Consider the following 25,088-nt stretch of genomic DNA (forward strand, 5'->3'; position numbering starts at 1 on the left):
TTATTTTTTAGAATTTTTTATTATATTAGTTTATTTTTCCATATTTTTGTGCATTTTTCCATCTCAGTTGCAATCCCCTTGTACTATAGCATCTTTAAGGCAAAGAATTCCAGGAAAAAAAAACTTTTAAAATAATCTGCTATCTCTTTAGCTCACCAGACTATTCCATTTAGTTCACTTAAACACAATGAAGTTCTGAAAATTTCCAGTGAAGCCATTTTGAATTTGAATAAATTTAAATAAATCAACAATCACAATACTTACTTGTGCAGTCCAACTTGACTTTGCCTTTGCAGTCAAATCATCTTTCTTTTTGTACCATTGCATGTTTTAGTATATTTGACTACAGGATTTGCATTTTAAGGAACAAGAATAATTCCTATCCCTCATCAATAATCCTCTAGAGTGGTTTGTCTTGCTTCTCTTAAAAATACAAGTAACTACAAATCATTCTGCAAATAGAGCCAACTTTAGACCTATCACCTTTCCCTCACTGAAACATTTTGACTTCAGACAAAGGATCCCTAACAGACAATTTAGGGTTACTTTGACCTGACCAAGGTGATCAGGTGGTAAACTTTTTCTAAAGCATGCTTTATAGATGGCCTAAATTTCTACACACATAATTACATTTATTTGTGCATAAAACAAACATTACTTTTTACTAGCTGCAGTAAAATTTTACATTACAGTTACATTTATTACTGTAAAATTTGGATTTTGTTTTTAATGTTTACAAAAATCTTCTAAATATCATGAGGGGAGAAAAGGTTCACTACTGCAGATGAAAGGAAACTGAAGCCACATCAATCTTTTGCTTAAAACAATGGTCACAGTACTTTTGACTCTCCAGCAGATAGAGAATGAGGTCAGTACCACCCTCTTTACCTGTATGTCCATTCTTAGCAGCAGAATACAAGGCAGAATGGCCATCTTCACAGGAGTAATTAATGTCCAGTCCTTCTTCATTAAGCAGCATTGATAATAAAGTGACATTTCCCTGGGCAGCAGCTTGCTGAAGAAGGGTGGGCCTGCCAGCCAGGGGGGCAGGACCACCACTCATTAGCAAAGGGGTTAGGGAGGGTGACCAGCCTGTGGGTTAAAGTGAAGCTAGTTAGAGAGGAGCAAGGAGAAAAGACAGATATTACCCACTCCTTTCTGAATTAAACACACACAGACATGCGAACAGGTATACTTAGAGGACTGATTACATGGTTGCTAACATTATCAATCTGTTAATATTAGCACAAATCTGTTGTTATGTCAGGTCTTTTATCTGCTTCCAATTTAATTAACATACATAGTGACAGATTATTTTTAGTTGTCAGTCTTACAGAGATAAGGGTTAAAGTGGTGATTGGCTTTAAGGAAACTAAGATGGCAGTCTCTTGTTTTAAAAGTCCGATTTCCTTGAGATTGTGAAACAACTTGAATTTTAAAATCATATGTAGGATGCCCTTCATTTCAGTATCAATCTGAAAAGCTAACCAAATAACCGCAGATTGAAGACAAAAATGGTTTTAAGAAATAGAAATCTCCCCTTTTAAGCATTCCAAGGTATTTAGTTATATATTTTATATAAACCATTAAGAAGGATCAAGTACTGCCAAGGAATTCATTTACATTCCTTGAATTTCCTTATTTGGGAGTAGAACTAAAGAGGGGAGAGAAAATCACTAATCAGTCTCAAGAGCTCACAGAAGTTCAACATAGACAGTTGCTTTAGAATATTCCCTGCTCAACTCTGAAGACTATCATCTGGCAATCTTTACAACATGTGCATCAGGAACTTCATCAGTCAACAAAACAGGACACTCTACCATATCGCTTTTAACAAAAATCATAAAGTTATTATAGTTAGATATTTCTCATCAGTATTTAGCAGCTTTAGAAGAGAATCTGTTAAGTATGTGAAGCCGACTGCAAATAGCATGGAAAATTTTCTCAATTCTTCCTTGATCAAAAGGCTGTAAAAACAGTAAAGTAAAAAATGTTTATTTAATGTGATATATATTTTGTGTATTAGGCTTAAGTACAATTAACTTTCAAAATAAGTCATTTTGCTTTCTTCCTTATGGAGACCCAAATATCCCAAAGTAATGCTAGTGTGCCTGTAGGGGGTAAATTACTGACCTTCAATTATTTTACTAAATATTAAAAAGATCTGTATCAAAGGACTTCTCTGCATTTTCACCACTTTGGAAAAAGGCCCTAAGGTGTATAAAATTAGACTTGTTATTAAAAGCTGTATTGTATATATTTTCATAATCAATTATTTGGGCCCATGGATAACTTACTGTTTTTACCCTATGAGACTGCAATGACATAGAAAATTCAAATGCTCATACAATTAAATAGTTGGCTAAGGTCTGTGATATCTTCCCATTGATATTTATTAGCTCTTCTTACAAAAAGAGTATTTTTACTTCATACTTACAAGAAGACTCCTCTCTGGTACATTTTACCTTTTGTATTTTCTTAAAAACAAACAAAAGAAACAAGCCCACAAAAATTAAATCAGTACTTATTAGAAATGGATGATAAACAAAGAAATTATAAACACCAGGTTTAACCTTGACTGCAAAGCAAACACAAAGGCAAGGTGAAGGCATCCATGATCCTCTGAGAACAGGAAGGAATCTGACTCAAGCATGGGAGTGTCTGCCTGTCCCTCTCTCTTGCACCCTCCCCCCAATTCCCTCTGCACCCCCTAATCCTCCGGCTACACACATTTCCCTCCACCTCCTTCTATCTCATCCAAAAAGTTTTGGTTATTGATATCCATTAAAGAATATCAATAAGTATCTACAAAACTGTTTGCTATTATTTGGGGATTTGTTATTTTCATTTCTTCACTATAATTCTAGGTTTTAGTGGACAAATATATTTTAACTGCCTTATGAGGAAATATTCAGTTATGGATGAAATATTTTTGGGAAACCCTACTTAATACTAACCTATCTGAAAGAATATTTTCTTCAAATATTCTTGCATTCTTTAGAACCTTCAAGAGTCTTATAGTTCATTGTAAGCAAAACTACAGCAGGATGTATTTATTTTCTTAAAGGATTGCACTATGATTTTAAAAGTCTTACAAAAGAAAAAAAGCTGTATAGGTACCAAATAATCTTGAAGTATAATCTCTCCACAATCACATCAAATTTTCTCTAGCACATACAAACTTAAGTTCTTTGAATTAATCCTACTATAAGTATGAAAACTACAAATTCACCATGGCAGCACTCCTGACAATGATAAAATCGGTAATACTTAGTTAACTGATTAATTAATGACAGAACAGACCTGCGCTCATACAGTGGCTCGTGAGGTTAGAAAACTATCATGCCGCTTTGTAGTGTTGCATGCAATTGTTAGTCCAGGTGAGCGTCCACAGGGCATGCATTGCTGAGGGTGCAGACAGGACATGCAAGGCAGAGGGAGGGCAGTTGAGAACAGCTTCCGGCATCAGCTTCAGAGTGTAGAGAAGGTTAATGTCACAGCTTAGCTCAATCTCGTTTTCTGATTTAGCCTTTAATCCAATCATATATGGAAGGATTGTTTTCAAGATGTATGTTTAAGGGAAAAAAGTCTGAACCAAATTATGTAAAATCCATTCAAAAAAAGGAAAAAACAAACAAAAAAAGTTCCAAGGGTATGGAAACTCAGTTGCCTGCAATCATTTCTGACTTAGGTTTCTGTTCACCTAACTGTTAAAATGTGTTCATATGACCAGTTCAGGGAGAACGAGAAATTCTAATTCACTTAGAATTTAAAATGTTATTTAAAATGAATATTTGGCCATAAAAGGTGCTGATAAAGCTAAGGAAATTTACGCCATTCATTACAATGGTATCTATGATCACTCCAATTCTCCCTGGTGCTTTAATTTAATTATAACTGTATAACAGGTATCAGCCGACACAGAAACACAGTTTGAAAGATTATAGAATCTAAAGCCTCTCCAAGGAGAAAGGGGTATAGTAATCAGTTTTAAAACCCAAAAGGCAAGTTTAACAGATCTTTTTAACTTGGAACTAGTAATTTTTTTTTATTTGCTGTTTTCATTTTGAGATAAAAAATTTTTGGCTTAGAGAATTTACTCTTTAAGGCCACACTAGGAAGGCCAGAAATGGAGACTAACCTTGCCCTTTTCTATTCAATCCAATGCCCTTTATGTCACTGAAACTGGAGCAGACATCTACCAGCACAGGGCCAATGGACTCTGTCCCTATGCACTGCGCTGACCAACCACAATGGCGTTAGTGGCCGTTCAGATTAATACCCTTCAAAGAGCTGATGATCTTGAGAGGCGCAAACTCACCCAGGCAGAGAAAGGTTAAGAAGCAGAATGGAACAAGTGCTGGTGCACACTAGTTGCAAAGGACAGGGGCAAAATAAGGCAATCGATATGGAGATGAGCTGAAACCCTGTCTCTCCTTCCGAAAGTCTGGGCTGACCTCCACCCATGACTCAATTACATACCCCCATCATGTAACCAGAACAACACTGATTCTCCACACAGACAAGATGCTGTGTGCTCAGTCAACAGCTGCTGAAGGACTGACAACTTGCATTGCCTTACTTTCCTCTAACAAGCCACATCTTATAAACATAAGACAGAGAAAGCTTTATCCTTCCAGAGGTAGTCCTGAAGATGAGAACCAGACTCGAAAACGAGGACCAATTTCATGGACCTTCAGGAGCTAATTCTTTGGCCTCACTACTTAATACCCTTTTGCTCTCTGGGCATAAGCATAAGGTATTTTTCAGAGGGCTTAGAGCTCCTTTATCCAAAATTCTACTGTATCCTAGGCAGGACAGTCTGGTGAACGTATAATGGTCTACGAAATCTGTCTTTGTTAACTTACAAATCTTGCTGACAAAAATGTTTCTCACTTTTAAAGCTTTCCACAAAAACCAAAGGGTATTAGCAGCTGAACTCTGGACCACAGTAATTATCAAGGCAAGAACTGGCAAAGTATCAAGGAATCTAAGCAAAGATGGTCTTGTATCTTTAAAAAGCTCATGAAATTTATACACCCTGGGAAGTGCTTTCTGTTCTCCAACCCATGCTTTTATGTCAACAGCACTAGCACTAATATGTCGCAATTTTATTTTATTTTTTGGAACTTGTGCTGTGGGACTGTCTTAAGACCTTACAGCTTATTCTCTCATTCTCCTGAATGGTGACAAAAACTCCCCTCTTTAAGACTGAATTTAGTTCTTAGGAAACAGCCAACACCATTTCAGGCTGTGTGAAGGGCTGTCCAGTTCAGTAATATCCTTTGGGATAAAAACTGTGGAATGCTGAATGCTGTAAAGATATAGCAAAGTAAAACTAAGGTCAGTTCTTAAGGGAAATGTTCAGCATTACGCAAATTCATCAACAGGATTTCTAAAGAAAAATTCGGCACTCCTGGAGCAACATCATCACCTTCAGGTATTCATCGTTCACGCCACCCTACGTGAACCGCCACGCTCCATTCACGTTACGATACCCAATCCTAACTACCACCATCTCCTGCATAAGTCCATGAGCTCCATATTAAAAGAGAAAACTTACTCAGTTCAAGAAAAATCACCCAAAATCCTCAGCTGTAAATGGAAGAACCGACGCAGACCTGACTGACACCCATGGCCGAGCAGATTGCCATTCCCCATTTTGCCCCTTAAAATATGAACCAAGACTCTCAAGCAGCTTTACTTCAAGGAGACAGCTTATACTTACTACATATGCTCACACTCCCTGGTCATTAGCGAGTGCACCACCCGTTCTTCTCATTCCCTTATCCCCAACTAAGTTTTAAGTAGCACATGCCTGAAACCTTTAATTCACGTTTCTTTGCACCATCACCAACAGTCTCTGCTCTCCACTAAGATCTCATGGTCAGAGACACTTCTCCCAGGTTGCAGCAGAACTTTGAGGCTGCCACATTACATTGGAACCTCATTTACTCAGCAAAGAACCAATCCAGTCAGGTCAATAAGCAGCACCCTCTCATCTTGCACCCTAAGACAAGGGGAAAACTCCAGTCCAGACCTCTTTGTGCAAGAGCCCCAGAGTCAGTAACTTCATAAACATTATCTACAATTTTCTCATACACTTGGGTGCTAGGGTCCCCACCTCTGCTTAAAGGGTGGAAGACAGCAGCGTAAGCAGAGGAAAGGTTTTGTAATAGACTAAACCTAGAACTGATGTTTGTAAATAGATATGTTCTCTTTTTGAATAGATAAAACACAATAGCAAACTCATATTAACACTTAGACTACATCTCAGAATAATCAATTAGCTCACCCAAGGAAGACAGCAGTGTTCATGCTACATGAAAGCAACCTTTAAAACGTCATCTCAGAAGGGACAGAACTGAACACATCCTGTCTGGTGATGCCTGCTAATATGCAGTCTCGTGGGACAAACATTTAAGAGGGAGGAGTAATCTTCCCTTCTGTGGACATGCGTTAGCCTCTCTAAATGAATGGTCTCCATGCGCTCCAGACCACTACTTTCAGGTTATTTTAAAAGAAAGCACTACCATAACAAAACCACAATTCATACAGCAAGATGAATCACCATACCCTGGAGCCGTCAAAGAAAAAGAAAAGGAAAAAAAAAAAAAAAAAAAAAGGAGGAAAGAAATAAAGTATCAAATTAAAAAAAAAAATTTTCAAAGTAACGTGAAGGAAATTAAGGCAAGTGAGAGGACAGGCCACATTCTTAAATATGGGTGTAATATTTCAATCCCTTTACCTGAGGCTGTTACCAGGAGGCTGTCTGAAGCACCTGTTCTACAGGATGAGGCACTAACAGGACTTACGGAGGAACAAAAGGCAATGGTGGTGGGAATGACAAGGGGACTTTCTGAACATGCAGACTGGTTCAGTCCAGGGGTTTCAGCAGGCCAGGCACCCACCTGAGACGTGGCCAGGGCTGAGACGGCACAGCCTGCGGGTGCCACAGTTAAATCTATGGATGGTTTTGGTGGCAGCTGAGGGGAGGATGATTTAGGGAGATTCTCCTCACTTATTACCCTGTTCCCTGGTGGCAAATTGGAAGGAGGCGAAGCTACAGTTTTGTTATCAACTTTGGCCCCTGTGGTGGAGGCCCTGCCGCTATCCATAATAACCTTGAGTTGAGGGTGTGGGGGAGAAGGAGTTTGGGAGAGCCCTGGCTTTTTTGGAGGGATAGGAGGTGGGTTTCCTCTGTCAACTCGTGATACACCAGGAGTCTTCAAACTGGTCCGACCCACAGGAGGGTAGGGGCCAACATCCCCCGTGGGGGGTGCTCCAGGCCTTGGGGGTGCTCCTGCTTGAGGGCTTGTAAATCTCGATAGTGCCTGGGTCACAGTATTCCGAGCTAGTTGTTTGGCCACTAGGTTGTCACGACTTGTAGGAGAGACATCTCTTGATGGAGGACTTTGGGTGGTGTTTCCATTTTGGTCTGGGTCGTTAGCATTGCCCTGAAATCTAAATCTTGCTGCTTGGATGCGTGGGTTTAGACCTGGGTGCAGAGATGCATTGGCACACGGTGAATGTAAACTGTGTGCAGGCGGGGCCTGGGAGGAGCTCTGGGGAGCTGTGCCCGGCGTTTGCGCGGCGGGAGGGGTGGCGTTACTGGGAAGGGGCGGCGTGCTACTTGTCACGTCAGGTGTGGAGCCAGTACTCGGTCCATTTTCCTCCATTCTTTGTGCACTTGGAGGTGGGATGGCGGGCAGAGTGGAGCCCAAGTCACCGTGGGAAGCCTGCCTGTCAATACCTGGCCTCACCAATGCGGCATTGGGACACACAGTCCCTTTTGCATTAGCAGGAACTAGGGGGCTTCCTGTGGACGGCTTTTGAGGCACCGTCAAAGGCAGTTTCTTCACAGGGTCAGTGCTCTCTATCACTAGATCTGTTTGGCAGGCAACAGACTTGGTCATTGGCACTTCTGTTCCCACTGATATGGAGACCAAACGCCTATCTTTTGTCTTGCGGGGGAGAGACAGGCTTGGCTTGCTGTCATTTCCTCTTTTCAGTTGCTCAATCATTTTCTTCATCTTGTCGATCTCCTCTTTGAGGTCAGTGGTGTGTGCTTCTTCTCGGTGCAGCTTGGCACGAAGCTGTTCCCGCTCGGTGTCAAACTCAGAGAGCTGTTTCTCCATCTGAGCCTCCATGTCTGTGCTTCTTTGCTTCTCGGTAGAGAGCTCCTCTTCTAATGCGCTTGTCTTTTTCTTTTCCTCTTCAAGCTTGGCCATCACTTCTTCGAGCTTCTGGGCCTCTTCTATGACTTTGCCGGAGAGCTGTTTGCATTCCTTGACCAGCATCAGGACCACGTGCTTATTCTTGTTGCGCTCCCCCTCCAGGCGGGCGGTCAGCTTCTTGTGCTCCTGCTCAAGGGCTTGGAGCTGAAGCTTTTCCATCTCCAGCTGAAAGAAATTCACAGGAAACCCCTGATTAGTGAGCAGTGAATACCTCTTAGCCACAAGAGATTTTCACCATTTTTGACAATTACATGGTTTGAGTTATTACAAAATAAGCTGCAACAGCAAAGATATTAAAGACTCATTAAAATGAGAAAATAGAGGTAAATGATCTCACATACAAAAAATCTAAATTATATCAGAGGATTTTAAAAACTATTAAATTTGACTAAAGAACGGCAACTGGATGACTCAAATCACAGCAGCCAGTTCAGAAAGGTCTGTTTTGGTAAAAATATAGATATTGCTGTAGACAATGATATATAATAGGGCTCTATAAAGAACTGGTGATTTTAAGAAACAATGCTTCAGAAGCCTTCCCTGGTGGTGCAACGTATTAGGACGCAGCACTGCAAGCTGACCGCAGCTGCTTCAGTGAGGGTTGATCCCTGCCCCGGAGCTGACCCACATGGCGCGGCAGACCTCTCCTGACCCGCCCGCTATTCCCCTCAGCAGTGTACTTCGTCAGCCTGTTCTGCCTGTACCGAGTTCTGTATGCATAAATAAATAAATCTTAAAAAAATATATTGCTTCAAATTTACTTAGGTACTCTTTCCGGTACAAAGCAATTGAAAGTGCTGAAAACAGAACTTCAGTTAAATTTTAAACCCCTGTATTAGCTAACTGTATCACTTCACTTATTTAAAAATTCCTAATGATGGGTTGCTGTGGAAAGAATAAAATCTTACATGAAATTTCTCTAAAAACTGAAGGACTAAAAGAAAACACCTGAAGTTTGACCCCATCTCCTATTTCAATACCACTTGCTCACTGAGATGCCACACATGTCTCCCTTGTACTTCTTGAACACTCTTGGACTTGGGCCTTTCTCAGTGTCTTTAACCTTGTTTTTATCTGTGCCTAGAATCCAACCACACCCTTCATGTAAGATTTCTGAACAAGGGCAACTAGCTGGAGCCATGAAAGGGAGATGCTGTCTGCTCCCTCAAGCTACAGGTCCTAGGATTTATTCCTTCCCCCCACCACCCCCCCAAAAGAAAAGTTCTTAATTGATCAATGTAGAAGCAGCTTTTCAAAACCTTTCCGCCTTTGAATGGACTTTTTTTTTTTTAAGATTTATTTATTCATACAGAACTGGGGTACAGGCCAGAGATGCGGAGGGTGAGAGGCAGAATGGGCAGCAGAACAGGCAGATGGATGAAGTACACTGCTGAGGGGAGCAGCGGGCAAGTCAGGAGAAATCTGCAGCGCCATGTGGATCACCCCTGGGGCAGGTGGGGGTCGAACTCATGCAGAAGTGGCTTAAGCTTCTTAGTGCTGTGCTTTAACCCGCTGCGCCACCAGGGAGGGCCCTGAATGAACTTTTTTAATATGCATAAGCCACCCAGCACATTCGCTCATTCCCTTCAGGCTCTGCTCCACTTTGTCCTCTGCAGTGCGGCTGCCCCTCAGTCCTCCCCTCAGTCCTCCCACCCTGTACTCACAGTCCTGGCTTAGCACCTTCTGCCCCCACTGGAACCTGACTCCAGGAGGGCAGGCTTGCGTCATCTTTCCTGTTGTGTCCCCACGACCTAGAGCTGTGTCTGGCACACAATGGTGCTTAGCTGTCCCCAAAGAAATTATTATGGCTCACAGAAACAAGAACCTTCTACACATGGAGGGTCTTTCTGGGTACACAGGTCTTCCAGTCTCACAAAGGCACTGTTCTAGATGTTACTTCTCTTCAGGAGTGTCTGCCTCCAGCTACTCACAAAGGACCCAGGCCCGAGCTGGGCTGCAGTAGTGAAGCCAGGCCACATGCCTCCCCTGTCCAACTAGAGGGACATTCCATTGGTTCCATGAAGGGCTTGCCTTCATAAGGGTCAGGGTACACCTAAGGACATAGAAAGGACCCCTCCCACCACCATGTTAAATGCAAATAAGCTGCAAGAGAGCCAGTACTTATTTAAGTCAACTATTCATTAACAGCAGAAAACAGATGCTGTCGTGATCCATCAGCAGGAGCAGACTTGCCCCTGCTCATCAGCCTGCTGTGAGGACCTCTTACTTCACCCCCCACCTTGCAGAGTCAGCCGGGGGATGGAAAGGAAGAAAGCCCTGGTGTCCGAGGAGTCGGAGGTGTTATTCATGTACTCTGGGGTGTTCCTGCCTTGAAGAAGTTGAATAGGATTGGGATGGGTCCTATAAATAGGTAATCAGGAATATAGCTAAACACCAAGGATAATTAAAGATGATTATTTATGCTCATACACTTTATTCCACCATACAAAAAAAAAATGGGCGGTTGATAAGTAGGCTAGCTAAGATTTGGGGAATAGTAGTGTGTCAGCATTTATATGTGAATATATTAGTTATCTTGGGGCTAGCCAGAAAATTGGACTCATTAATAAAGCACATTTACCTCCTCCAAAGGCACTGAGTAGGTTGCTCTTGGGAGGCATGCATATAAAGACAGTTTTAAGATAATATTAGTCCCCATCAATATTTTTAGCAGTGTAAGAAAAAGCACAAACTAGGTCAATTTTCAGCTTATTTTTAAAGCATGAATTTCATGATTGATGCTTAAAGGCAGAAAAATGTATTGTAGAACTTTAAGGACTATCTTCACTTTATGAAATAAATAACTTGAGGGAAGTTAGGAATTTTCCTGATGTCATCTGGTTAATCAGTGTCAGAATCCTGTTATCACTCAGGGTTCCACTTGTCAAGCGTTTCTCACCAAATCATACATCTTGCTCATGACATTTCTTAATGGTGGGTCATCACTTTAAGATAACCCTTCATCCTACACTTCAAAATCAACTGTAGGCCAGCTTACAACTCAATGCATTTCAGATATTTATGCAGAAAATTGTATTACTATAAAGCACCCACAATTCTATCATTGTCCTCTTATCACGTATGCCTTATAAATCCTCCTTCCCACTAAGTCTTTTTGTAATCTTACCACCAAAAGCAGAGCAGAGATGAAACCATACAAATTATGCACCTAAAAAGTCTTGACTCTGGCCCTCCCGGGTGGCGCAGCAGGTTAAAGCACTGCATTGAGAAGCTAAAGCCACTTCCGCATGAGTTCGATTCCCGCCTGTCCCGGAGGTGACCACATGGCGTGGCAGACCTCTCCTGACCCACCCGCTGCTGCCCTCAGCAGTGTACTTCGATGATCTGCCCGTTCTGCTCCCCACTCTGTCTCTGGTGAAGCCTCTCACCGCCCCTGAGCCTCTGGCCTGTACCCCAGTTCTGTATGTATAAATAAATAAATCTTTAAAAAAAAAAAAAAAAGTCTTGACTCTAACCTCAACTGCGTTCTAAGTTCCAGTTACTGCAGTAAAGTTGGATCCCTGCCTAAAACGTCACCCAGACCATCCTACTACTGTCTACCCTAACAGATTCTTTTATCAAGAAACTCATATCCACTCCCTTTACACCGTCTCTTCCCTTGAGTTTTTTATAGCAATACTAACCTTTATGTCCTTCCCTCCACTCTCTCTGACAGAAAGGTTCCATCTGTTAAAGGTCAGATTTGCTTCAGCAATTAACTTAATGCTCTCCTCTCACTTCAGACTTGCTCCATCCATTCTCACTGTTCTTTATAAATAGTTGATACCCTCCTTTTTTCTAGTTCTTTCTAATAGTATATAAACATGCTTCCATACTTAATAATTCTTACAATATTCCTTGATAACTTTGGCTGAGACAGTTTTTGTTGAGAGATTAAGAAATGTAGAGACAAGCTCTGACCTCTTAGCTGTGTGATCTTGGAAGTAAGTTTTCTCTCTAAAGATAAGTTCTGTTTGGTTCCCTTTTCTCCACAATAGGGCATTACTGGTGATTACAGGATTAAATGAGGCAGTGCATGTAAAGCACACACCATTGTGTCTGGTGGCAGTGACAATTCATAACATAATAGCTATTTTCAAATGGGTCATTCTGCACAATATTTATTCCTCTGAAAACACATGTAGAGGCAAAAAAAGGATCTGAAGAATCAATCATATCCAACAAATAGACGGATGTTTTTCTAAGTTAGACAGGGTTATAATTCAACAATTACAAAGTATATCCGAGAAAGCTCCACTACCACTAATGGTTAAGTAACTTCTATTAGACTATCTCTAGCGATGTATCTTCAGGTAGACTAACCTTGATTACAATTATAAACCCTTGGAACGTATTTTAAAAAATTATTTGAAAGCTTTGGAAAGCAATGGAAGTGGTAGAAGTAGGAGAGGGGACACGCTCCCGTTAGGAAGGCAGGTAACTCTGGCAGCTAACCTTGTGCCTGGTAGGTAAGAGCTCACCTAGAGCTTTACTGTGACGGTATTAATGATCTCAGTGAGCACAGCAGAGTGCTAACACAGTGTACACTCTGGATGTGTAAGCTTAAACAGTTATAATAACATAGCTGTCCTTTGAACTGCCTGTCTTCTGTGTCAATCTTGGTTGAAATAAAATTGTATTTAAACAAAAAGAAAAAGAAAAAGGAAAAGAAAGGTGGTAACACTTGCCCTAGCGTAGCTAGGCAATGAAGGTAGTTCCCATCCTAATAGCAGAGGCAGCGGAGCTCAAGAACAAAGCACCCATTCTGCACCCTGCAGGAATCAGAGGTTGGAACTGGGCTGTATAACTAACCCTAGCAGCATTCTTGGTTGATTCTTGAATTATCCATTGATGGGGGAGACTGTAGTGACTCACAGAGTTGGCTTCTGAATGGTGGAAAGAACTGAACAAAAATTGCAGCTACTGCCAACTGCATGGTGACAGAGTCTAGAATATAGATTTAACCAGATTAAGTATTAGAACTAAACACTTTTCCCCCAAGATAACAAAACTTAGAATCTCTGAATCATATATATAACGCCTTGCATACAATCAACAAATGACAAGCTAGGCAAAGAATGTTTCAAGTGATCCATTGTAAAGAGAAATGTGGGCAAACCAAAACTGGACCTATGAAGGTCCAAATTGGAATCAGCAGAAAGCACTTTAAGGCAGCCATTTTCAAGAAAATAAGGTCGCAGCATAAGGGGAATTTGGCATAGAAATGGAAATTTAAAAGAGGAAAATCTAGAAGTGAAAAGTATAATACATAAAATAGATTTTAAAAATCACTGAATGGGCTAGACAGATTTGAGAGAATAAAAAGATCAATGAATTTGGAAATAAAGCAAAAGAAATCATTCCATTTGAGGAACACAACAAAAATGGTTAAAATAAAAGGGAAAAACACTTCAGTGACTTGTAAAACAACATAGATGATTTAAATCCTTTAAGTCTTCTGCATATTGATATGCAAAAGAGGAAAGAGAATGGAGAAGAAAAACATTAAGAAAAATGACCAAAATTTAACACATTTAGTTGAAGAAAAATTTACAAATTCAGGGAGTTCCATAGTCCCAAAACAGAATAAACATGAAGAAAGTCACTTGTCGCCACATTATAGGAAAACTGCCACAACCCAAAAACTGAAAGCAGAAAAACATAGCTACATTACATATAAACTACAACATAAATAACTGAATTATTATCTCTAAACTATGAAGCAAAATTTTCCAGGAATAAGGGGAAGAAGTAAAATATTTTCTTCTTTTGTGCAAGCAGATAGTAGATACGTTATCTGAATAACATTATAAAAACCAACTGACCTAAATGATATTTTCAAATATAACACCCCAGAATTATAGAGAAAGCCTTTTCGGAGGCAATTGCTGAGCTTTTAAAACAAAAATCAGTTTAAAAAGCCTAAAGTTTCACATAGCCACAGCAGAAATAATCTAAGTATAGCTTAGATGGTAAGAAAAATCCAAAATAAAAAATTAAACATTTTTTAAAAGTTTAAAAAAAATTGCAAAGGGAATCAGAATGTATTGTGGGCTGTATAAAAATAATACATCACACCAAAATTTGTGGGATGGGGTGAAAGAGGATATAAAGGTAGCTAAACAGAGAACAAAATTTATTACTTTAAATGTTTACATGAGAAGAGTTGTCTCCAATCATCTAAGTTTCCTAGTTTGCTTAAGAAATTAGGAAAAGTTAAGCAAATTGAATAAATTGCAAGAAAGGAGAAAGAAAATAGAAATAAGTTTTAGGGAAATCAACAATGTTCAAGTTGCCTTTCATCTAAAAGATTAATGACACTGTTAAATATTCAGAAAGTCAGATTAAAAACATACAGAAAAATTCCTTTTACAAATAAAAGGGGATATAACTACTGACTATTAAGAAGATACCAACAACTTCAGTGCAATATATTCAAATCAAATTCCTCTGAAAATACACAACATTCAGAATTGACATAAAATGGCATAGCAAGTTAGAATGGCTTTATATCCATTTTAAAAGAAACAATTCACAAGTATAACCTTTCCTAGCTTAATTGGCTTTCCTTTACTTTTGCTAACATTCACAAAGAATGTTAAAAAAAAGCCAAAGAAACTTACACATATCTTTTCAGAAAACAGAGGAAGAAATGATTCTTACTCATTTATCAGTCCAGAATTACCCTTGTATCAAAACCAATCTTTAAAAAAATTTATACAAAGTATCATCTCTTGTGTATAATAACACAAAAACTCCTTATTACTGAATCAAACAACAGGAAAAGTAATAAGAGGTGAAGTTTACCTTAGGAACTTACATTGGTTTACTATCTGAAAATCAACTCATGTAATCCATCATATCAAATTATAGATCAGTATCAAAATAATAAAGATTAAAATAATGCAGCTCAATTAAAAATTCAAAACCATGACAAAAACCTCTCACACTAAAATTGAAACCTCAATGAGATATATGGTCTGTGTGTATGTGTGTGCTTGTCACAGCTAACATCATGTTAATACTTAGTGGTGAAATTTTTCTCTCTCCAAGGAAAGAAAAAGATACTCAAGTTCACTCACTGCTTCTATTCAGCATGTGCTAGAGGTACTAGTTAGTGCAAATGATGAGGGGAAGAGGGAGGGAGGGGCAAGAAGGTAGGCAGTTTGAAAGGAATTAAAATAGGCTCTATTCACAGGTGACATGTTTGTTACCTAGGAAATCATATGCCACTTAAACAAGTAAATAACTAGAACTAATGAAGCAGTTCAGCAAGGTCACAGGGTGCCATGTTGATGCACAAATATTAGCTAAAAACCTATAAAACTAGTTAACATTTCAAAAAATTAAAACTGTGATTTAAAATATAAAATTCTTAGGAGTAAATCCAACAAAAGACATAGAAGACCACCATGCTGAATATAAAGTGACATTAAAAAGAATTATACAGACCTAAGGACATGGAGAAGTACACTATGATCACGGAAGATACTTTTAAGATACTGATTTTCATCAAATTAGTTTATAGAGTCAATGAAATTTCTATGCCTGCAAATTGGTTTCAAATGTTTATGGAATTGGAAAATTTTGAGATACCCAAAATTTTTTATAAAGAAAAACAAATTTGGAACAGCTACATTTAAGACATTATTTACCCGTAGTTATCATTTACCTGAGTTCTAGTACAGCAAGACTGAGACATGAGGAAAGGTCAGAAATGTGTTCAGTGGAACCTCAGTTGGGGAAAAGATTTGTTGGGGATGTACTCCTGGTGATGAAAATATTCTGTATTTCAAGAAGTACTGATTATCCAAGTGTATCCACTCTAAAACTCATTAATCAGGTTACTTAAGATAGATAACTTTCATGTAAAACTTTCCGTGTAGTGTAAACATGAATGAATTCCAGGTTTGCATGTCTGCTCTATGCAGTGATGGGGGTTAGCAATTCTGAAACTCATCCCTGTGTGTCCTAGGCTTCAGTAAATAAACACACAAAATATACTACAATATAATCAAAGTCAGGTTTCTTGCTGTTGGAAATGTTTTAAGTAGAGAAAGGAAAAGAATGAAAATACTGTGATTCTGAATTAGAATCAGAGGTGTAAAAATAAGTATGAACTCACAGTCTCTGTAGAGATACAGACTAATAAAATACAATTTATATATGTATTTGTGTGCATATACAAATATGGGTATGATAAATATGCATAGTTCCCTAGCCCTACATTGGTTTCTAAGTGATATTGTTCTTTAGGAAGGAAAATTACTCCCCTGAACCCCACCACCCAGAATAGCAGCTAATTACAGTAGTTGAGAAAGTAAGGAAATGCTTAAAGTATGATGGGGGAAACTCTCAAAAAAATCCATTTAAAAGGGCTCTTGGCCAAATCCGGGACATTCGGGGCAGTCTTCAAGAGGCGATGGGCTGATGGGTAGGTGTAAGGATAGAGGATCCCCCCATTCAGCCACATGCCATTGCATAGAGGCATCAAGGCTTCCTTTATACACAGGTGCTGCAGTCCATTTGGTTTTGCTGTATTCTGTCTAGTCTTTACCTGCTCACAGCCACATCCCCGTGGTGACTCTGCATGGAGAGAAGCACCAAAAGCCCTTGGCACAAGGCATGACTCCCGTGGCTGAGCTCAGAACTAGTACAGCTCTACTGCAGACAGCAAGTGGGTGGCGCTCCAAGAATAGCACCCAGACTGGGAGCCTTGAATGAAGAGGCACCAAGCAAATGTTTTTACAGAATGAGAGGTACAACTACGTAGGTGGGAACAGAGCAGCAATGGAAAGGCAATTAGATCTTTACATTGATGGAATGTACATAGGTGGAAACAGAGGTAAGCAATTATGGCCATTTGCAAAATGAGAAAGCCGAGTGTGTTGTTTTTACAACACACTGCTCTTATGACTTTTTTTTCCTTCTTTCCATAAAGCACATTTATTTATATAATTTCTATATCTGTTTTTCAAACTCTACCCTGAGGTATACACCTCACATTTTTTTTTCTCTTAACAGAGCATTTAGTGTGAATTTCCAGTATTAAAAATTTACCTTAAAGCTTAATTCTTTTTAATACCATTGCACACAATATTTAATAATTTCCTATACTTTACCTTTATCTTTGGAAAATTCTCTGGCACTGCTAAGGTAATGCCATACCAGTGGCTTGTCACCAATGTTTACCATACAATAACTCTAATAACTCCTTGTTAGCTCATTTCATTTTATGGATTACTAATATCCCATTGTATAATAATTTTTCTGATTGTTTATCCATTCTTCCACATCGTTTTGCTATTCTTATGACTGTATTTTTTTATTATTTCCTCCTAAGTCTTTAACAGTCATTATGTCCGTATCTCCTGCTCTACCTGGTCGCTCCCCCAACCTCTACTTGACCAGTTCTGGTAAACAGGTATGTCACAATAAGACACAGTCAGTCTCCCACCCCCAGAGGGGCTGTAGGCTACAGGGCAGGAGCGTGGGCTCTGGAGTTCTTGTCTGCTCCTCCTCTGCATCTAATTTGTTGAGTCAGAATGCTGGACGTGGGTCAGGCCAACTAAGCCCAGTCTCTCCTCTCTTCACGTCTCAGCATAAAGCCTCAGAGCAGTCTCCAGCTCCCCTTAACAGTGACTCTGCAATGCTCCTGCAAATTGCATTCTGAAATGTAACACTGGATTATACAAAAAAAGCCTTAGGAATATATAAAAATCCTAAAATCTGCCTTTTTTACAATTGGAAAAACATGGAAGCAGCCTAAATGCCCAAAAGTAGATGACTGGATAAAAAAGATGTGGTACATATATACAATGGAATATTACTCAGCAACCAAAAGAGAAACACATGTCTTTTGCAGCAACTTGTATGGAGCTAGAAAAGATCATGCTTAGTGAGATAAGCCAGAAAGAGAAAGAAAAATACCGGATGGTTTCACTCAAAGCAGGAGTATAATGACCAGGTGAGAAAATAACAAGAATAATGAACAACCATATACCAGAGACATTTTGCGGGGGTGGAGTGGGGAATGGGATCAAATACGGGGGGGTGGGGAGGGAAGTGCATGGGATTATGGTGATGGCACATGGGTAACTTGGTGATGGAAAACCCGCGGGGACTACAATTGAGATGGGGGGAAAAATGTACAAAATGTAAAAATAAACTTATAAAAAAAATCTTTCCTTGAAAAAAAAAATCCTAAAATCTCTCCTTAAAAATATTATGTTACCAAAATAATGAACAACCATATACCATAGACATTCTGTGGGGGCGGAGTGGGGAATGGGATCAAAAACGGGGGGTGGGGAAGGGAGGGAAATGCACGGGACTATGGTGGTGGCAGAGGGGTGAATGGTGATGGGAAACCCGTGGGGATTACAATCGAGATGGAAAAAAAAATGTGCAAAATGATATAAAAATAAACTTTGTAATAAAAAAAAAAATGTTATGTTACCTATGTCTCTACCATGTGATCTTTGAATGAAAGCATGGAAAGCAATTTAAAATGAAAATGTATTTATGTAAGTTATAAGGCAACAGAGAGAAAGCACTAAGTACGAATAATAAGAGAAGACATAAGAAACAAATTGACCGAAATGATGATTGTTCCCTTTCAGCCCAAGTGTCGTTTCTTCTTTTCTAGAAACTCCTTCAGATCTTAGGAGAATTCTCCACTTTATGATTCCCTCCCCCTGCAAGGCTAGTTACAGCCAGTAGTTGCTTTCCCTGTTCTTTGTAGCTGAGGTTGGACATCGGGCTTAAGGCCAATCAGATGCATCGATACAGGCAATGAGAGCTGCCCAGGAGCCTGTCAGAGGAGGCATTGTGGAGACCAGGGCAGTGAGGGCCGGTGCTGTCCAGTGCCAAGAGGCACAGCTGCTGACACATCGCCCACTCTGACTAGTTCTGTCGCGAGCATTTGCTGTGATGCTGGCTGGAAAAGGCTGGTTCCCTAGATGTCTCAGCCATGCACTCCCAGGCTGTTGTCCAATCAATGAAAGTTTTTTTCCTACTTTCTCAATGAACATTGCCTTCAACTTACTCAAGTCTGAAACCTGCCTGATGCCTCAACGGCCATGTGACTGACTTCCTTGTACTGAGCTGCCTCCTAGAAGAAGCTGCAGTCTTTCAATTTGATTTGGTATGTTATTTATTTATTTATTTTTGTCTAGGAACACTCAAACATTTCATTTAAGTGAGTGGTAACAACAGTTCCACATGCACAAAATGACCTACCAAGTCATACCACATAGGAAGGCTCTACTTTGGCTAGTGAGGGGAAACCCTTCCATCCAACGCATGAAGTTATTTTCAGTTTTTTTACTGGTGAGAAACAAAATGTTCCCTTCTGGATTTCCTAGCTATTACTTTAGCTTCTTACTTTTACAGACTCTGCTCATATTAAAATGTCTTCCAGCCCTCCCTGGTGGCGCAGCGGGAGGGCTCAAGCACAGCACTGAGAAGCTAAAGCCACTTCCACATGAGTTCGATTCCCCCCGCCTGCCCAGGAGGTGACAGGTGCGGCAGACCTCTCCTGACCCGCCCACTGCTCCCCTCAGCAGTGTACTTCGTAGATCTGCCTGTTCTGTTCCCCACTCTGTCTCTGGTGAAGCCTCTCGCCACCTCTGAGCCTCTGGCCTGTGACCAGTTGTGTATGCATAAATAAATAAATCTTAAAAAAAATGTCTTCCTATTTCAGGGCTAGAACTTATACTTTCTCATTGAAGAGAAATTAGAATAAAAATTCCATTAACATCTGATGCACAAGATAAATAGTAAAAACCCAAATATCATTCAGCCCTCGGGCTCTGCCTGAGAAGAGAGGAGGCAGTTATGAGGGGCTAAGTTCCCCCATGAGGATTACTCATTAGCACATTCAAAGTGGCTTTACGGGCACAGTCCATTTGCCAAATTGACTCCTGCCCAAATTTTCCTGGCACACAAATTACTGACAGTTAACCCTCCCATTAGTAGGCTCAGCAGGACCTGCTGCATGAATGAGTACAGAGCTCTTCTGCTTCCAGAGGCCAAGGCAGAGTTGAGTGAGGCCCCATGTCTTAGAATTACCAAAGAGCTAGTTCCTGGTGCCTGGTAATAAATGCTTCAGCTGTCAGGAAGGCGGTCTCCACTTTCCTGACGTTTACTTCAGCAGTTGTTTAAAGAACTGAATGTGTTCTCTATAAGTAAAGAGACTGGAGGAGAGTATAAATTGCAGCTCCTCTTCACTGCCTGTGAAGACAAAGGGCACCGTGCTATCAGGAGCGCTGCACTGGTGCCGCACAGCGGCGTATGGGGCCATAAAGGACTCCTGTGTCCCTGCTACACATGCGAGACAGATCACTGGCTCGTTTCATAGTCGTCTCTTAGGACCCATAGGACAGAAACAATTTCCTTTTATTTCTAGCCAGGTTGGAACTAACCCAGTCATTCAGAAACAAACAGGATGTAAGTTGATTAAAAAAAAAAAGGCTAGATAATAAAATCTTTGATTTAACTGGAAATGAGTTTACTTCTTTTTCTGGGAGAGAAATAATGGTTAAAAATATAAAATTTAAGTAAAATTTAGAGAAGCATACATTTTTTATAAATGAAAAGAAAATCTTGATTTTTGGTAACTCAGCATAAAACCCACCAGAAATACTTTACTAAGAAATAGCTCATTTGACAGGTTAAGAACATAATTGAAATGTATCTCATCCAAGAAATATAAGTGAGCTTTAGTGACATCAGCTGAAATACATTGGCTTTTGCTTATGTGGTTTGTGGGGATATCTGAAAATCTCCAGAGACTGTAGTGGTTGTCTGGAGGGCTTTGTAGAGGGTTTGCAAAGTCCAGAATAAAATGGTTTGATTTAGTCTCACATGCATGGAAATCCTTCTATTCTTCTCCATGAGTTTATCCAGCGCCTTAGCCACAGCGTGACATACTGAAGAAAAGGTTTGCTTTTAGTCCAAACCTGTACCAGAATGGCGGCATGCATATGTTAGAGCAAAGATGTAAGTACAGGGAAAAAACACTTATCAAGTGACAATACCATAGGTATTTAGTGTACTCAGGTCAATTATCAACCAAATGCTAAATGTGAGCTAGAAGAAAAGCACAAATGGGAAGAAGTACTGTAATTTACCCTGAAATAATGAGTGGAACAGCATATTACTTCCAATGCTATTAGGATGATCTTCTCTCACTTCCTCACTCTCTTTGCTAATAAAGAAAGCCAGTCACCCAGCAGCCTATCAAAGGTCAACATTTCAACTATTATTTCTTTATGACTGCAGTTACTGTTTATCACACTTAGGGCTCTTTGAAGGGTGTACTCACATGAAATAATGTGTGTGCTGGTGGAGGAAGTGGGGAAGGCAGGAGACTGGTTTAAATGAAACATGTGAGCAGGAGCCTGTGGGTCTGCGTGGGACACAGCTATCAGCCCCCAGAGGCGAGTTTGACAGGAGCCAGGCCCTTGAGATGACATACTGTGAGATTTCATGCACCATACAGACGTTCACTCTAGTCTCTGCAGGCTACTTTCATTCTCTAAGAAGTAATTAGAAAATAATGTCTAACTGAACAGAATGTATGAGACAGAAGCTGGATAAAGCTGGGGGTGTCACTACAAGATCAGGGTTCTGGCTGCATTGCTGGATTACCTACCTAGCAGTTAAGCAGGTCTTGTGGAGCTAGGGAAAAAGTCCAAAAGAAAAAAAAAAAGAAAAAAAAAAAAAACAGCTATCAATGTAACCATTATAGAAAACAATTTCTTTGTCACACCTCTTTTTACGGTTGGGCATTATTTGTGAGTTATACTTTAAAATGGCCACCAGAATCTGTCAATGTGTTGTAATTCTAAGTAGTTATCCCTCTTGGAAATACAACCTTTAACAATGAAAATCTACCTCAGAGGTGGTTTCTTCACTCTACCCAGTGCCATGGAGAACAAGAGTTTGGAAGTCTCTATACCTTCTTTTGTCGGCTCTCAGCAGCAGCCAACTGCGTGGACATCCTTTCCTGCATCTTTCTGCAGTGGGTCATAACTGCTTCAAGGATGGAAAGTGGGTTGGTGCAAACTGGCTTCTTCTCTTTATCACTGGCACCTGCTTCATAGTCTCTCTGCAGTGCCAAGAATGGGTCATTTAAATTAAATCTCCCATACCGTTCTTGTACAAACACCTCCTTCCTGCGAGCCTAGAATAAAATCAGAGGAATGCATTGAACAAAAAAATGAAAATATGCAGAAAGAGGTTTAGGTTTTGTGATTACTTTTCCAAATGGCATTTTCAACTGTTGTGAGTAATGACTTAAACACGATATCCAGACAGTGAGCAATTCCACATTCAGCTGACCCCAATGTGACACTCACCACCAAAATGGCCCCCATTCTGACTAGCAGGCATGCCATTCGGTCGATTATTAAAGTTTCCTTTGAGAATATTGTCTTTCAACATTAAAACCAACTCCAGAAAGCTGACCATAGATCTGAGGCATCTAGAAGGGAAGGGGATGATGACGAGAAATGGGGAGAAGAGCACAATGGACTATGGTGGACTATGCTCTGGTGGTGGGTGAGCAGGTAACCACAACTGAGAGGAGAGTTCCTATGTATGCTGTGAAAAAATTAACAAGGTTGTAACACAATGGTACTTCACTAATATATATATATATATATATATATATATATATATATCAAAATATTTTAATCTCTCTGAAATTATATGTAACAAATAGTTTCAGAAATAGTTTTTCCCCTATTAATGTTCATTGCCTCATGGATTCAATTTTACATGTCATATTTGCTAATTTAAAGTAAACAATATCTCCAACAATTCAGTAACAACTCAACCAAAATTATCTCTCTGTTGGTAGAATTTATATTTCATGTAGTAATTTCCATGGTAAGTCATACAAAGTCATATAAAATATAAAAGTTTAGTATAGCTAGAAAGAATATGTTTTGATATTTTCTAAAGAAGAAAGCACTTTGTGCATCTTTTTGTCTAAATAAATAAATATATAAATAAACCTCCAACAGTCACAGTTTATGAAGTTTAGTCAACTACAAAACCCTCTAGAAATTAACAAGTTGCAAATATCTCCTTATCCTTGAAGGACATTGAAATATAGTTCACACAATCCCAGGAAAGAACATAACCTCATTTTACTCTAAATGTCAGTCCATCAGCATCAAAGTTAATTGCACACCGACACGGCACTAAAAGTAATTTTCTATAATTAGCACACAACAGTATTTGTATAAAATGGAAAATGGCAGTAGAAATACACTGAAAACTAGCAATGTTTTCCTAACTCAGGTTTTTGGAGCAGCCACTAGAAAAAATTTTTCTGTGTCACTGCCAAGGGAAAAACTAAAGTATAATAAATCAAACTTAACTGTCCAAAGAATTTTCTAAAGAAATATTACATATATTTCCTCACTTTGAAAGCAACTACACTGAATAACTAAACATTTCCATTTTTAGAGCACTGTCAACAAGCCAACAACTAGATAAACACAAGTGCTGTGACAAGAAAGTCCAACATTTCTTTTCGATTTCCTAGTTAGATTCAGAAATACAATTTTCAGAGTCCAATTTTACCATTAAGGTTAAGCTAATTGGCAGAGAATCATTTTAGATTTAAAAGCGATAAGGTTTCTATGTACTGTAAGCAATAAATACAGTTAACATCAACTATTTCCAGTTTAGAAACATTTTTAGGTCAAAAATTTTTTTTACTAGTATCAACAGTTTATTTTTTGCTGTGCTTGCTTCCATTTTAAATTCACTAGCTATAAGCTATGAGGCTGTAGGTTCTGTGGTATTGCATCAGTGTTTCCTGACGCTGTTCATCATCCTGAGCCTGTGTTTACAGGGGAATCAGTAAATATTACAGACAAATGACACCATCTTTCAACTCACAGTCTAGTGGTTCAGGAAAAAAGTTGGCCTTCCCTGGTGGCGCAGCGGGTTAAAGCACAGCACTGAGAATCTAAAGCTGCTTCCGCATGAGTTTGATTCCCGCCTGCCCCGGAGGTGACCACATGGTGTGGCAGACCTCTCCTGGCCCGCCCGCTGCTCTCCTCAGCAGTGTACTTCATCGATCTGCCTGTTCTGCTCCCCACTCTGTCTCTGGTGAAGCCTCTCGCCGCCCCTGAGCCTCTGGCCTGTACCCCAGTTCTGTATGCACAAATAAGTAAATCTTTAAAAAAAAAAAGTGTACATGGAGAAAGAAAACAAATGGGGCAGAATGTTGACATTTAGGGGACTCAGGGGATGGGTAATGGGGATAGTTTGTGATGTTTTTGTAAAACTAAATTTTTCAATATGAAAATGTCAAAATACTTCAGAATCTGAGAAAAATAAAAATGGCAAGATTTTTAAAACATTCATTTCTTTATGCATACAAGAGCTGGAGTGTAGGGCCGAGGTGTGGGGAGTGAGAGGAGTCACCAGTGACAGAGTAGGAAACACAACAGGCAGAACAACTGAAATATTCTACTGAGGGGAGCAGTGAGTGAGGCAGGAGAGATCTGTGCACCATGTGGGTCACCTACTTAACTGGGGATTAGTTTTATAGTGCTGTGTCTTACCTCCGAGCCACCAGGAGGCCCCCAAATTGCAAGCTTTAGTTGATGGCATTATTAAATATATGCAGATTATTTTCCTGTTGAAAATGTTGTATAATGTGTACAAATTCATAAACATAAAGCTGCCCACTGATTTGCTCAGCAAACGTGAACTAATACTTAACCTTCAGAATGAAGCACAAGATACATATGCTAGATTCCATCAGGAGTAGGAGCATGGGGCACAGCAGGTGAAAGCACTGCACAAAGAAGCTAAAGAGTAGGA

At 39.7% G+C, this 25,088-nt stretch overlaps 1 protein-coding gene across 1 annotated transcript in view; it reads right to left on the bottom strand.

Annotated features, from left to right (window-relative positions):
* Positions 1–25,088, bottom strand: part of CTTNBP2 (cortactin binding protein 2) — a 125,434-nt gene that overhangs the window by 47,344 nt on the left and 53,002 nt on the right. Inside the window, exons 3-5 of the mRNA XM_004676973.2 lie at positions 22,201–22,425; positions 6,749–8,402; positions 889–1,092 (exon numbers count right to left, since the gene is read on the bottom strand). Of these exons, the coding sequence (XP_004677030.1) occupies positions 889–1,092; positions 6,749–8,402; positions 22,201–22,425 (2,083 nt within the window). The remainder of the gene's footprint in view (positions 1–888; positions 1,093–6,748; positions 8,403–22,200; positions 22,426–25,088) is intronic.

The sequence above is a fragment of the Condylura cristata genome, unplaced genomic scaffold (genome assembly GCF_000260355.1).
Source record: "Condylura cristata isolate star-nosed mole 26May11 unplaced genomic scaffold, ConCri1.0 scaffold00005, whole genome shotgun sequence".
Lineage (NCBI taxonomy): Eukaryota > Metazoa > Chordata > Mammalia > Eulipotyphla > Talpidae > Condylura > Condylura cristata.